Raw genomic sequence first — 14,852 nt, 5'->3', positions numbered from 1 at the left:
CACTCTCCCAGGCTCAGGGTGGGGGTACCTGGGCCGCTGTCCACCTCCTCTCAAGCAGCCTTTGCCAGGTCCCACACATAATCCTGAAATTTGGGGTCCAAGAGCCAGCTGGGGGTCCTTCTCTCCATAGAGCTGGACTTGCTCCATCCCACGCAGGCCCTCGGACACAATCCTGCCCTTCCGGCGACACCTGTGGCGGGGGACCCCGGCGCTCTTGGCAGCCTCACCCTTTCTGCCCTATAAGTGAAGGCCCATCTCAGCCAAGGGCCATCAGGGGTAGCAAGCGTCCCATCTCCGTGACAGGACAGCCCTCACTCAGGCCGCCGAGCCAGGGCAGAGTATGAGAGCAGACACGCGGGCACACGGGGCTCTGAGGGACTTCGCCAGGCTGCACGGGCCTCTAGGGATCTCCTCCAGCCATTGGAGCCTGGGTGGGCCCCTCACCCCACCCCCAGCTTGGTGGCCCAAACCCTGCTGTCTGCAGACACAAGGCGGGGCCTGCCTAGAAGCCCCGCCCCTGCCAAAGGCCAGGAAGCCCTGGGCTGCTGGGATGGTGTCCCTTTTGCATTTGGGGCTCTCCAAGGCAAGAGGGCACAGCAGCCCCTGCTGAGGGCTGACTGCCCCAGCCTTCCTGCCCGGGTGCTAAGGGCTGCCCCTCAGGGCGCTCTGACCTCTGCCCACCCCCACCTTGTCCCCACAGGCCTGCGTAAGTAAAGAAGCACCAATCCCTCCCGTGTGCGACCTCCAGGCCCAGGGACCACCGAAGACTGTGGGGAGACTCACCTGGCCTCCCTACTCCCAGGGCCCTGCAGGTGGCCAGAGCATCTGCCCCCGGGGCCAGGTGATGGGACACCAGCCAGGGCCAGTGCCAGGCTTCGGATGGCTGCAACTTCAAAACAATTTATAATTTCCTTTTTCTTAAAAAACAAAAACAAAGAGAAGACACAGAATCCTCCAGCAGCGCTGGGATCTCTGTCACCCACAGCCGGCCTGGGACTGCTGTCCGGCGAGCCCACCCTGGGTGCCTACGCCAGCCCCAGGCCCCCCGAGGCTGCACACCCCGTGGCTAGGGGAGGGGTAGCCACAGGGACTTTGAGACAGGAATGTGTGACCCCACCACGAAGGTCAGTGTAAACCCACCGTGACCCCTCTGCCCTGGGCAGCCGGGCTCCTGATTAAATACTGCACACCCCGGCTGCCGTGAGCTGTCACCCAGACAAAGCCCCCACCTGCCCAGGGGCCACCGATGGAGCCCTGGGTGGGCCGCTGGGCTTGACCAGGAGTACAGGCTCCCTCTGCCCACAGAGCAAGGCGCTTCCTTGTCCTTAGCCAGCGGTGCTGTTCACAGAAGAGGTTTAAGCCCTGGTCCTGCAGCGTCCCCACAGTACCCCCAAATAGAAAGTAGAAAGGACGCTGCCCCGTAGACCTCCTTCCCTGAGACGCAGGAGTTTGGTGGAGAATTACAAGCTCAGTCTCCGAAGTGGCCCGGGGCTAGAGGTTTTAGAAGTCCTCACAACGCAGAGAAGAACAGAACGAGGGAGAGGAGAGAGGGGACGGAAGGGGCCCTGTGGACACGAGGAGGCATGTGGGGAGATGTGTGGCCGTGCTGCCCCGCTGATAAGTGGGCGGGGGCGGGGGACCTTCTGGAACAGAGGCTGCTGAGCACCATCCAGGGAAAACCCACTTTATTGTGAATCTCCAAAAGCATCCAAGCATCAGTAAAACCACCTTTACACCCACTCCCTTTGCCATGACGTCTGCAGCTCCCTTCCACCCTGGGCTGCGTCTGGGGACTTGGGACAGCCCGTTGTGGATGCCAGCTCAGCTGTCCTCAGCAGGCCTGCCGTGTGGCCCGAGGGACAGGCGGAGATGGGCAGGGTGCCCGCCAGCTCTTGAAGGACCTGGGAGAGAAGGAGGGATGAGTGGGCTACTCCTGGTTGGCTTGTCCATGGACCAAAGACTCCAGCCTGCAGGAAGCTCCCTCCCCGGCCACTTGACCCCCCTGGAAGACGCTCGGAGAGACGGGATGGGGGACACAGAATCCTTTGACTACCAGGAGGAGGCCATGCTTCCTGCCAGCCATAAAAATCCAAGGTTCACGCTCCCCTCCCTCACCGGTCACGCCTTCCCGCCTGGCCTTGGCCGCCAGGTTAAGGTCTCTGCCCAGGCCCTGCCTCATGACAGCCCCACCTCCAGAGCCATCCTCCCCTGGGCCTGGCTGTAGCCCACACACCCGGCTGGACAGGGGCTTTATCCCCCCGATCCCTGGGGAAGTCAAGGCAGAGTTGGGCCCAGCTGGTATGGTTAAAGTGCCCCAGCAGGTGGTGGCCAGCCGGGGTGCTGCGTTGAGAAGGACCCAGAGCGTGGGTGTGAGCGTCGAGGGAAGGTAATGGGTTGATCAGCAACATCTGCCGGGGCCAGGGAGCTGGAAGAAGTAGAGGTGCTCCCTCCTGCCGCCGCCCACGCCAGTCAGCCCCGGTGTTGAGATCGCGGGAGACAAGGTGTGCTGGGGGTCCCTGTCCAGGCCCGTCCTGACATCTCTGAGGCCCGCGTGGGGACGTGCCCACGTCAGGCCAGGCTGGGCTCTGCCTGTGGGTAGCTCCGTGGCCACTCACCTGGCCTAGGGCAAGAAGGTGCGCACGCGGCTGCGGATGGGGGCCCTGCAGATGGGGCACAGCTGCAGGGCTGGTGCGCACTCGGCACAGACTAGGTGGCCACAGGGCACAAAGACGGTGCCCACGGCGCGGTCCAGGCACACCTTGCAGGTCCGCTCCTCCCACAGGCACAGCAGCTGCTCTTCTGTATCCCGGGCTCCTGGGGGTTCGAGAACCCAGCAGCGCCCTCTGGGCCAGGGCTCCACCCGCTTTCTCCAAGGACACAGTGTCCACCCCCAGACCTCCACCTTCTGTCCTGGGCTAATGGGGGACCCCTCCGTCAGGATGCGGGGAAGCTGGCCCTGCCCCCCGTGGGTCCCACCCTCACCTGGCTCCCTGGCACCTTCTGACTGGACCTCTCTTCTGGGCGTGGGCAGCTCAGGACCCGTGTGGACAGGAGCTGTAGGTGGTGAGGAACGGACTAGAGGCCCCCGGGGAAGTGAAACCCCACGCGGAGGGGCCACAGGCCAGGCCTGGCTCTGGCAGGAGCCCACCCAGCCCCACAGCCCCCTCCTGCCCCTCCACGGCATGCCGGAACCCCCAGGGCCCACGCCACCATGACGTGCCCCCGCAGATCCCGCGTGGTGGCCGAGGGGCTTGTGCCCGGCGCCGTGGGGCTGCGAGGAGAGCTGTGCCCAGAAGGGACGAGCAGGGAGAGGCCAGGGCGGGGACGCACGTCTGGCCGCCGTCACCCGGCCCCCCTCCTCTTCCTGGAATAGGTCGGCCGCCAGCTGGGATGCGGAGATGCCCGCGGGCGCCGCCCACTGGTGCCTGCTGCGGCAGCTGCTGTGTGTGGCTCAGCCCGAAGCCCACGCGCAGCACGGCCCGCACCGCTGGGCACCGGCTCCACGCGGACCAGTCCTGGCTGCCCCCGGCACCTGCCGGCAGGGTGAGGGGCACTGGGCCGAGGGCAGGGAGGGCTGGGGGGGGGGGCTCAGGGTCACAGGAGAGGGGCAGCGGCTTGCCACCGTGGCCGGCCCCCAAGGGCCTCTGTGGCCGTCACGGCCACCTTGTTGACGTTCCAGGGAGGGCTGTTCCCCCTTGTTCAGAGGCGCCACCACACGGGAAAGATAGTAAGAGCTCATCGCCAGGCCACTACAGACAGAACCCCGCCAGGCGCCGGGCGCTGCTCCCAGAGCATCACGCAGACCGGCTCGGTTCCAGGCGAGGGCGACGCCATCCCTGTGTCAGAGCTCAGGGCGATGAGGCTCAGAGAGCAGAGGTCACTTGCTACAGACTTAGAAGAGCCAGGGTCTGAACCCTGGAGCCCTCGGACCCTTGCCCTGCAGTCCCTACACGCTGCAGGTGTAGACAGCGCCCCCCACCCCCGCGCGCTCCCGACTGCAGCCCCCTCCGGGGCGAGGGGCACGGGCTGCACAGCTGCCTCTCTTCACGCTCCCATTGTCGGCCGTGGGACTGGCGATGCCCACAGCGGGCTGCTCAGTGGTAGCGGGGACTGCCTTCCCTCCCCCGAGCACCAGACACACAGGGCACCTGCATGCAGCCCCCTGCCCCCCCCACAAGCCCAGGTAGCACCCTCACACCTGGCCAAGTAGCCTCACTGTCCCTGCACTGAACACCTCCGCCACAGTGCAGGCCGCAGGTGCCCAGGGAGCAGAGCACGGGGCACGCACCTCGGCTCACCTGAGGGGGTGGCAGGGGCCCTGTCTTCTGGTTCTTCCAATCGGTCCTGAAAGGAGCCAGAGAACATCTGTGCCCTGAGTAGAGGGAGGAGTGGGGGTGGGGAGGGACCCGCCCCACCCGAGCCCTAAGGAGAGGCAGGACTCACCCAGGAGCCGGGCAGGTGGCAACAAGCCTCCTGGACATTGCAGACAAAGTCCCATCCCTTTGTCTGGAGCAGGAATTCGCACCTGGAGAAAGCAGGTTGGGAGGTCTCGTGGCAGCGGGCTTGGGCTGCTGGAGGACCCCTCCAGCCAGCCTAGTGCCCCCTAGTGCCCTGCAGAGGGCAGCTGGGGCTGAGTGTCAGGCACTTGCTGGGAAGGCTGTTTTGGAGACAGCCTCTGTGGAGCATCAGGGAAGAAACAGCAAAAATGCTATCCCCAGAGGCCCCCATCCCCAGGATTCAACACCCCCCCCCCGTGCCCAGCCCCAGGAGCGGCCTGCAGGGTCCTTACCTGGGGAACCACTTGGCATGCTCTGTCCAGGGGTCATCCCCTTGCTCCCAGCTCTGCAGACCCCCATAGCAGAAGAAGCACCTCACTTTGTCTTGCTGGCCTAGGTGGAGCACGGATGCTGGCCTTGCCCACACCCGGCCTCTCAGCACCCACCCACTTGGCCAGGTGTGCCCCCCAAGGCCGTGGGGGCTCCCAGGTGGCCTTTCCTTATGTGGCAAGGGTTATCTGGGGTCACTCAGGAACCCTGGGGGCTCCCACTGCTCTCTGCCCCCCTTTGCCCTGTATTCTCCTTGGATTTCACATGGACCCCACTTTCTCAAAGGTGAAGTGGGGATAGCAGGGCCTTGGGACTGATGCAGACATTCATTCACAGGAAGGCAAGCAGGTCGGGGCTGCTACAGGCCTGTCCCTGGACCCCAGGGGCCCCGTGGACACCCCAGACACCTCCCATCCCAACTGCCCCGTGTACTCGCCACTGTGTGAAGCACCCGAGGAGAGACTCCGAGGGGGAGGGACAGGTGTGGAAAGGCCGCAGGACCCCCGCCCCCCTCTGTGTCAGGCCCAGACCCGCCCTGCCCTGGGGGAGGGGCTCCAGGCCAGCAGGGTCCCGAATGGCACCCAGGCCCCCAGAACTCACCGGTGTGGAAGAAGCCTGCGGCAGCCAGCAGCTCAGGCCGCACCACGGCGGTCAGTGGCCAGTCATAGAAGGAGGCCAGCCGCAGCTCCTCAGAGCCCATCCCCGGGAAGGCCGGCCTTGCGGATGGGGCAGCCCTGGCCCCCTCCTCCTCCTCCTCCTCCTCCCGCTCTGCAAGGGGGCGCAGCTGGCCCAGGATCTGCCCATCCATGTGGTCCTGGCCTCCCCAGGACACAGCGCAGCAGGTGCCCTGGCCCAAGGTGTGGCCACACAGAGAGAGGGGCCCACAGCGCCCCTGTGTGGGACTGTTGTCAGCCGCCCAGCGGCTTAGCTCTGGGCTGCAGCACCAGCACCTGGCCCTGCCCTCGGGCCCCATGGAGCAAGCACCAGCCCTGACCAGTCCTGCAGCAGTGACGGGGCCCACGGAAGCCAGTCCCGGAATGTGCCCAGCCAGCCTGCCTCAGGGCTCCTGAGCCCTGGGCCCCGCCTGGGGACAGCAGGGGCCTTTGCGTCCAGCAGCTGGGCAGTGAGGGCACGGGGAGCAGCCGGGGGCCCCACTGCTTTCTGGAAGGGGCAGCGTGGCAGTCAGCATCACGCGCTCTCGGCAGCAGGGGTGTGTCACGGGGCTCCCAGGCGGGGGCCTCGCTCCACTCCACAGGGGTGGGCGGTGACTCTCGGGACGGAGGGGGAGGGGTTGGAGCACGGACATCCCTCCCGAGGCCCCAGAGGCCTACTGCTGGCTAAAGGACCTGGGGTAGGGGGGAGGCAGGCAGAAGGGGGAGGCGATGCTCTGGGTCAGCTCCGAGTTCCCGGGCCAGGTGCCAGTGCCAGCCTCTGAAGGCGGAAGGTTCCAGGGGTTCTGAACTATGCAGTTAGTGCCCCCCCCCCAGAGGGGAGGGCATCCCCCTCTCAGGGATGCCGCCGGGCTCCCAGGGATAGGCTTACCTAGTGCCGGGCCGGGCCCTGGAGCAGTTTCCCTGGACATTCTGCTCTGAACCCTGGAGCAGAGGGGGCATGAGACATCCTTGCGCCCGGCCCGGCCAGGAGGGTCTCAGCTGGTCAGTGTGCAGCACTGAAGAGCGGGGGCACCTGGTCTGGGCGCCCAAGCAGCAGGACCAGTCTGATGCAGCAGGTACAGTAGCTGGAATGGTGACTCTTGTGACCCCTTCCCAGAGGTCCCTGGTGTCGGGTCACTGCGGCCCTGGGGGCTATGATTCCAACGGGAAAACAGCCCGCACCGTGTGGCTTCACCCTCCAGCCTAGTCCCACCTGGATACTGAGGCTGAGGAGGTGACAGAGGTGAGCTCAGGCCAGCCCCTTCCCCAGAGCTCGGGAAGGACACAAACCCGGCTGTCCCCGATCTTCATGGCTCAAGGGCTAGACCTGCACACTGCCCTCCCAGGTGCCCCCTGCTCTGCCTCAGAACCAGCCCACCCCCCTGGGCCTGGCTGGGCACCTCCGCTTTCCTAGGTAGACATGGGGTGCCCCACTGCCGGCCAGGGGTCCCAGGTTTCAAAACTGCACTTGCTCCAGACCCAGATCAGAGCCACCGGCCACATGGGACAGGCTTTCCTCAGACCTGGTCATGGCCACAGGGTCTCCACCAACCAGCTCAAGCCCTGGGGCCCCAGTGCCCCCAAGCCCAACAGTTAGGGAACATGGGAAGAGGGCAGTACCCAGGGAAGCTGGAGCTCCCAGGTGGGCAGAGCATGTTCTGATGTAAAGGATGCAGAGGAAGGCTGGATGGGGTGTGGGGGCCATGGCCCTGCTGCCCCCCTGGCCCCTGCCTAGGAGCTCAAACCTACTCCCTGCTTCCTGGGGCAGACCTTACTCTTCTGCCCGCTCAGGCCCTAAACCCTCTCTCATCCCTAACATGCTTTTCCTGGCAGCTCTTATCCAGTGTCAGCACCCGTCTGCTCACAGTGTGCAGCCCTTTAAAAACAGGTTTGTGAAGAATAAAGCAAGGAACCAGGTTCTGTAGGGTCATTGCTGACAATGGGGGGCAGCAGGGGCTGAGAGTGGGGGGACAGGAAGGGCTGACAGTGGGGGCAGGAGGGGCTGAGATTGGGGGTGGGGGCCAACAGTGGGGGGGCAGGGGGTCGACAGTGGGGTGCGGGGGGCAGACAGTGGGGGGCAGGGGGGCTGAGAGTGGGGGCAGGAGGGGCTGAGAGTGGGGGAGGAGGGCCAACAGTGGGGGCAGGAAGGGCTGACAGTGGGGGTGCAGGAGGGGCCGACAGTGGGGGGCAGGGGGCTGACAGTCGGGGGCAGGGGCAGGAAGGCCTAACCTGTTCTGGCATGGCAGGGCTGTGGGCAGGGTGGGCATACCACAGCAAGGGTCACAGAGAAGTGGGAGGGGGTGGAGGGGTCTGGGGTCTAACTCCGGTTCGCCCTGGCCAGGCACCTGCCCCAGCAGCCCTCCCTCACCTTCCATGTGGGGCTGCATGAACCGCAAACCCAGCCTCTGGGAGCCCGGGCTCCTATATACCAGCCCACACCTGTGCTTCCCGTGCCGGGGATGGGGGCTCCCACCTTGCCCTCGAGGAAACCCGTCACTGTCCTGGCTACCCCAGCTACTCAGCCCCGATGCTGCCAGGATCCCAGAGAGTCCCTGAAACCTTCTCCTATTAGAGGCCCAGAGCCACCGGATTCCCTGCAGGAAATCCCAGTAAAGGGTGTGGTTGGAAAACCAGGCAGCAAGTAGCAGGGCGCTGCACCCCCTTCTCCGCCCCCTCCTGCCTCCCCGGGCCAGGGTGGCCTGGTAGGCAATGGAGAGAGGGACAGAGGGACAGCTCGGGGTTTGTGGGGGCTGGACCCCAGATGGGACCTCTCAACATGTCGGTCTCAAGATGTCAGGCCTTTGCCCCGTCCATGCTCCACTGCCCAGGATGCAGAGGTATCCTTATCTTTGGCTTCAGCAAACCCCTGAGGGCACCTGCCCCAGGGTCCTTCTGGAAGCTTTCCTCAGGTCAGCCCTCTGCCCCTGCTCCAGTCCCACCCTCAGATGGACAGGGAGGTGGGTACCAAGTCTCCAGTCTGCTTTTCCCTCAGCGGGGAGCTCTGCAGCCCCCAGGTTTGCTGTGGACGCTCTGGACCTGGGGACTGGACGGGTTCGGTGGGGGGCTCTCCCAGGTGCCCCCGGCAGCAGAGGCGGCTTCCCCTGGGGGCACCTCTGTGGTCCGTTCCCTCTGACCCTACCACTTTGGGGCTGGCAAGGTAGAAGCAGTCTCCCTCGATTCTGGAAATCCCAAACTTGCACCGTTTGGCTAATTACAAAGTGGAAGGAAGGAAGTGGCTCTGAAAGGGGGATTTGCTGCCTGAGCCGAGGGGCAGATGATTGGCAAGCGTGGGTCCGTGCATCTGGGCACAACCGTCCGTGGGAGCAGAAGCCTGGACCCGGGGGCTGGACGGGCTGGAAACTTGGTACCCACATCCCTGTGCATCTGAGGGTGGGCATGGAGCAGGGGCAGACGGGTCGACCCCTGAGGAAGGAGGAGGAGGCCAGGCGTTCATTGCCTTGCTCATCTGCACCCCATGTTTGAAATTCTTGAAACAAAGAATTATCCATGAGTTGCTTATATAATTAAAGAGAAACACGAAGGTAAAAATAGCAATCACATGCTTATTCTGGAAATATTGAGAATACTGAAAATACAAAGAAAATAAAAGTCACTGTCTGAACCCATTCAGTGGCACAACCGGGCCCATTTCTGGATCTGACCTTGCCCTGAAGCTACGCAAGGTCTCACCACGGGATGGGTGGGGGAGCTGGACCCCTGCACGTTTCTTTGAAAGGCACTGTGACTCTACAGTTGTTTCAAAGTAAGCAGCTGAACGGCCGTCAGCCTCTCCCTCTGAGACATCAGCACTATTACTGCCCCATGGTTGACTCCCAGACGTGCCCTGCTTACCCACTACCTGCCCACGTTTCTCAGTTAACTTTGTCAGTTTTCCGTCAATGTCTCCGATGGCTCAGCTCTTTGACCTCAGGGGTGCCGTATCTTTACTGCGAAATTTCCCCAGGTGAAAGGATGCCAGACGGGAGATGGGGTGAGACAGGTCACCCCAGTCATTTACCGATGGGGGTCTGAAGACGACCCAGGACCCGCGCTGTTTGCTCTGGAGCCAGACAAGACTCCCGCTCTGCCTGAGAGATTCAGAGTCAGCCGGGTGTGGACGGGAATGTCCCCGAATTCTCCCCACCAGTGTGAGGGGCTGGCCTGTCAGAGTAGGAGAGGGGCCAGCTCAGCATCACCACCCACAGTCCCCGCCTCCCCCAAGCCCACACCCACCTGAGAATGTTCTCACATGTAAGCTGTGTGACATGCTGTCCGCCCAAGCCTGGCTTTCCTTGGAGATGATTGGGGTCAGGACGCCTGGGCGGGCGTGCCGACCTACTGGACACATTCCCCTGGAGTGAGGCTTCTGAGGCCAGGTGAAGGCCGGTCCACACAAGGGAGGGGCAGGGGGAACTGAGTCCTTGGCACTTGGGCACAGCCTCATCTCCCCTGCTGCCCAGGCCAGGAGGCATCCCATAAACTCCTCTGAGATGGGGCAGGGGACCCCCTCTCTGTGCACCCCTTCTCCTGGCTGAGAATAGGGCTCCATGAGCTCTCCCCTGGGGGGGTCCGGAAGCCTGGCTGTCACAGGAGCTCCCCTCCTGTGGCCACAGAGCCCCAGGCAAGCACAGGACAGGCCCATAGAGGCTTTGGGCTTCTGAGGGGGCAAGAACAGGTGTGGGAGGGTGGGGGCAGAGCCGCTGGTGATGGGACCCCTGCCGCCACGTCCACACTGCTGTCCACATCAGAGCCTTCCCAGCTCCTGCCTGGTGGCCCGCACTCCATCTAAGAGCCCACTCTGACCCAGTGCTGCAGCTGGGCCCCTCGCTGATGGTGATGGGGGACTCTGTCCTCACAGCTGTGGCCAGCAGAAAGCACACACGGCCTCGTGGCCATCTGCACCATCTCACTGAGCGGGGCTGGCCATGGATGACCAGGGCGGGAGGGCGAGAACTGCAGCAGACGTGGTCCTCAGAGCCCAGAAGGGTGCCTGGCCACGGTGCCACAAGGACCTGCGGGAGGAAGGGGCCCAGGGAAGAGAACGAGGGGGGAAGGATCTCTCCGAGGAGGCTTCTGTGTCATCCCGCCTTCTTCACCCCTGCGTCTTACCTTGAGTTCTCCAGAGCAGACCCTGGGGTATAAGTGCTTTCTGGGGTCACTGCAGGAAGCATAAGGAGGGAGTGGACAGGTCACTGATACTGGGGGGTGTTCCTGAGGGTTCATTGCCGCGGCAGTCGTGCTGGGAGCCTTGGAGCCTGCGGACCCCAGGGGCAGCCGGACTGGCACATGGGCTCTGGGGTGAGGGGGCCAGAGGGAGCCACGGGCAGAGCCGCCAGAGGCCAGCAGGTGGCGCGGGGAAAGGCGAGCACCAGCTGTGGGGCTCAGGGCTTCTCCCCGCCTGCTGAGGATGAACCTGCGGGACCTTAACCGAGCTGGGGGCCCACTGGACCGCACCGGGCCCCACTGGACCCACAGCTTCAGGGCTGCCTCGGTGGGCCAGCCCGAATCACCTCAGGCTCATTGGATCAGATTATTTCCTGGCATGTGTGGGCCCAGGCCTGGGCAGGACAACTGGCCTCTCCATGAAAACAGTTCAGTACGGATGAGCCTGGCTTCTTCCTGCCCATTCCCTGAGCCCAGGTGCCCCTCAGAGCTGAGCCAGGAGGATGGGGGGTGGACCGAGGGTGTGGTGCACAGCTTGAAGGGGAAGGAGGGGTGATGAGCAGCCGCCTTGTTGCCCCACTGCCCGGAAAGCCTGGGATGTCCACTGGCCAGCTCTGCCGTCTGCAACCACCAGGGCATCAGCTGGAACCTTGAAAGATCCCGTATCTGGGCCCAGATTCCAGCCTAGGGACTCGGGGAATTGGGCTCAGCTTTGGGGACGGCTGGATCAGGGAGCTCGACCCACCTTTGGTAGGGGGGCTCCAGGGAAAGCACAGCTGACAGTTTGCACCAGTACACAGGTCCCAAATTCCCCAACCCCGTGCAGGCAGAGCTCAAGGGTTGAGGGATTATAGGGGCGCAAAACCTTTTTCTTTCTATCTCTCCCTCACTTTGGATTTTCAGACTCACGAAGAGGCATCGCTTGGGGCCGGCATCTCACACGCAGGTCAGCACGGATCCTGCAGACAAGTGATGACTCAGCTGAGCCCCAAGATCCCCCAGAGTGAGTGTGATGTTCAGGGGAGCCACAGAAGGGAGGGACAGACCACCCAAGAGTCTAGGGCAGGCTTGGGAGAGGAGGTGAAGCAGGGGCTGAGTGTGCCTGTCAGAGATTGGGAAGAGTATCACAGGCGGGGGGGACGTGCCTGTAGTTGGTTGTCGTGGGGACTGGAGGCATTTGAGGGTGCAGGCCTTGTGTGGGGCAGGTCATGGGGACCCTGGAGCCAGCTGAGAGGTGCTATCTGAGCAGCGTTCGGCTGGTGATGGTCACCCAGGCTCCGCAGACACCCTCCTTGGTGAGTCTGATGTCTGGGCCCGGGGTTTGCACGCCATGCATCATCCCTGTGGTCGGGACCCTCAGGTGCAAGTGACAGAAACCGAAAGCTTCAGCAGACATGAAATGTATTGGTTCCTGTGGCCAAAAGCGCAGAGCTGGACTGCTTCCAGCTTGTCTGGACGGGCCTGCTTCTCCCACTCTGGGTCCTGCCCTCTGTGTCCAACTACTTCCAGGCCAGCATGGCCACTGGCAGCCCCTGTGTGCACGGCTTAGCACCAGGGGAAGCTTCTCATCTCCAGACCCAGGCACTGTCCCGGCTGAGGCTCCGACGGGGCCAGGTGAGGTGCCACCTCCAAACCACAGGGACCAAGGGGAGTCTCCCCAAAAGAAAAGCAGGATGTGCCCTGTTCTTCATTTTTGCCTCACCTGCCCACCCTCCCCAGGCACCTGGTCCAGCCCCTACCCCCAGCTTTCTGACCACTGGCTTTTGTAGTCCCCTCTCCCTGCGAACCCCTGGTGCAGAGTCCTCATGGTGCCTGGAGGCCCTGTGACCCAGGCCTGCCCTCAGGGCATTCCACCGCACTCAGAAGGGCCAGCGCTTGACGTTTCAACCTCTGCGGTCACCATCTTGATATTCTTAATATTTTTGTCCTTGAACTTGTGTCTTGTAAAGTGACATCCCATGGGATGATGTGTTGGGGGTTTGGGGGTCTCCCTGTTCCCCTTCCCCTAGGACAGATTCTTAGCTGTCCACTCCACTGTCCTCTGCCAGGTCACCGCTACTGCCCGTCCCCCCAGCAGGGGTCTGGGTGTGAACATGGAGGGCACCCAGTCACAAGCATGGGCTTGGGGAGCCTATGAGGGCCTGTGTTCCCCCTCTGAACACCCCCTGCCCCAGGGAGTGTGACCTTAAGCAGCAAATAATAAATGTCATGACAGGCCCAGAGACAGATGGCAGAGAGTGAGCCCAGGTGTTCACCTTGCACAGAGCCAGCTGTGCTGGGCCCTCCTGGGCTGAGAGCTGCCCCCCCCTGCCAGGTGAGGGGAGCCCCCCCGACCGAGCCGTGCAGGGTGATTTGCCACAGCCTCATCTCATTGCCAAGGTTAATGCCGCCTGAGCTGGGACAACAGTGCAGAGCACCCCAGCTCCCACTGTCGCATCGACCGCCAGCAGGGTGCCTCTGTATCCTGCCCCCACACCGGTGAGACATCTGGGTGACCACCTGGCACTGTCTTTGGGGACCGAGGAAGCAGAAGATGCCACTGGCAAAGTGGAGTTAAGATTCTAAAAGCTCAGCTCCTGGAAAAGCAGGGAAGGAGCTGACCAGCAGAGACTGGCATGGGGAGGGGTGCGGCCGGCACTTCAGGAAGTCATGCAGAGGGGGTGGAGCTGAGGGTGCCCGCTGAGGACAGGACAGACTGCTGGGTGCCATGGATGGTTAAAGTCCTCCAGCTGGCCATGGGTTCACTGTGTGGCCCCGGTGAGCTCTCTAACTTCTGGGAGGCTCAGCTGCTCCTGGCCCCCAGAGCTGCTGACGCCTCACTGGTCTGCTCTCAACCCGTTATCGTGCACCTCCCCGCGCCAGGCTGTCTACCCGCACTGCACGCAGCAGTGGATACCAGCCCGGCCTGGCCACGGGGAGCTGCCCTTCCAGTGGGCATGCAGCTGCTTTGCGTCCTGGCTCCAAGTCCTAGCTGACGAGCTGCTGCCCCCCGAGCCTCTGTGCTGGACGGGGCCCCGGAGGCCTTCCTGAGGCCAGACCAGCGCCCCTCCTGGCTGTCTCAGCTCTAATCCAAGGTGACCTGTTTATCCCCATCTGTCTCCCTTCTGGGTCACAGGGCAGCATCTGGCTCATTCTCTGTCCCTGTGCGTGGTTCCTTGTACACAGCAGGCGCTCAATGGCTAAGCTGAGCCACTTTTCAGGCTGCGTCAATGTTCCCCAGTCCCCTTGCCAGCTCCTCAGGGCAGAGACTGCTGCATACCCTCAGCACCCCACATAAGCAGGTACTCAATGAACACTTATGGAATGAACGACCCAATTAAATATTTAAAAAGAGGAGGTTTCGAACCTGTAAAATGCTGTGACTCACAGCAGGCATGTCAAGGTTACTTCTGGGGGTGGGGGGGCACATGTCTGGAGAACATGAGCAGGTTTTTTGGGGATGAAGCAGTTCCACGGAAAGCTCCACAGAGGAGGGGGTTTCCGGAAGGAGGCCCCTGATTAGGAATAAACTTGGAGTTTAGCTGAGGTGACCAGAGAGCGACTGGATGCTGGTATGGGTGCTTTCACTACTCATTGGGTGGACAGGTGTTGTTTGCAGCCCCCCAAAGGCCAGTTGTTGGGTGAGCTATGTCCAGCCGCCAGCGGAGAGTTTGCTCCAGCCAGGCGGTCACCTGCACTCAGGGCCACCAGCTGTTAGGCCCCGCCCCCAGCTTGGATGAGTCCACGCAGCCTCTTTTGGGAGCCATGGGCCACATCTGACACAGCGAATCCACCTGGGCGGGGATGCTCAGTGCAGCCTGAGCCTGAACAGCCCAGGAATGACCTTGGGAGGGACGAGGGTAGCAGTGGGTGGTCACTGATCGCTTCAGGGAGATGCAGAGCTGTGTGCAGGGGACAGACAGACCCATGCGTACATGTGCAGTCCGGGTGGAGGGCTAGGGAGTGCGACTGCGGATGTCTCCCACCTTGTACCTTCAAGTACAAAGATGGGGTTTTGCCTTAGCCTGAGCTGCCCATGGCCCAAGTATATCAAGGTGCTGGACCCAGATTCATCTGCAGGGCATCACATCTTCCTCGGGGCCTTGTGCCCAGCCTGCCTTTCCCATCCTTAGGTCAGACAGGGCCCCAGGGAGACCCAACGATGAGCAATGTGGTGCAGTGGACTCCCCCATGGCCCACCCACCTGCTGGAGCCATCTACACCTCCTCCT

The 14,852-nt window shown here is 63.0% G+C and overlaps 1 protein-coding gene across 1 annotated transcript; it reads right to left on the bottom strand.

The window, feature by feature from the left end:
* Positions 1–2,620: 2,620 nt before the first annotated feature.
* BIRC7 (baculoviral IAP repeat containing 7) lies at positions 2,621–5,799 on the bottom strand. The gene is made up of 6 exons (XM_035025652.1): positions 5,427–5,799; positions 4,790–4,889; positions 4,444–4,525; positions 4,299–4,344; positions 2,983–3,054; positions 2,621–2,814 (listed from the first exon to the last, which is right to left on the bottom strand). Exons 1-6 carry the CDS (start codon positions 5,797–5,799, stop codon positions 2,621–2,623), a joined length of 867 nt encoding a protein of 288 aa, XP_034881543.1.
* Between the last annotated feature and the right edge of the window lie 9,053 nt (positions 5,800–14,852).

This window comes from Mirounga leonina, unplaced genomic scaffold (genome assembly GCF_011800145.1).
Source record: "Mirounga leonina isolate KUSES-001 unplaced genomic scaffold, KU_Mleo_1.0 Mir_195, whole genome shotgun sequence".
Classification (NCBI taxonomy): Eukaryota; Metazoa; Chordata; class Mammalia; order Carnivora; family Phocidae; genus Mirounga; species Mirounga leonina.
This window is presented reverse-complemented; position numbering and strand designations above follow the sequence as displayed.

What these genes read in the sequence shown, in the direction of transcription:
- BIRC7 (XM_035025652.1), bottom strand. Translation starts at nt 5,799, where the DNA reads ATGGGGCCCGAGGGCAGGGCCAGGTGCTGGTGCTGCAGCCCAGAGCTA. An exon ending in GGCCCCTGCCACCCCCTCAG is followed by an intron (nt 3,055 to 4,298) that starts GTGAGCCGAGGT and finishes CACCACCTACAG; the next exon opens with CTCCTGTCCACACGGGTCCT. An exon ending in AGAAGGTGCCAGGGAGCCAG is followed by an intron (nt 2,815 to 2,982) that starts GTGAGGGTGGGA and finishes TCGAACCCCCAG; the next exon opens with GAGCCCGGGATACAGAAGAG.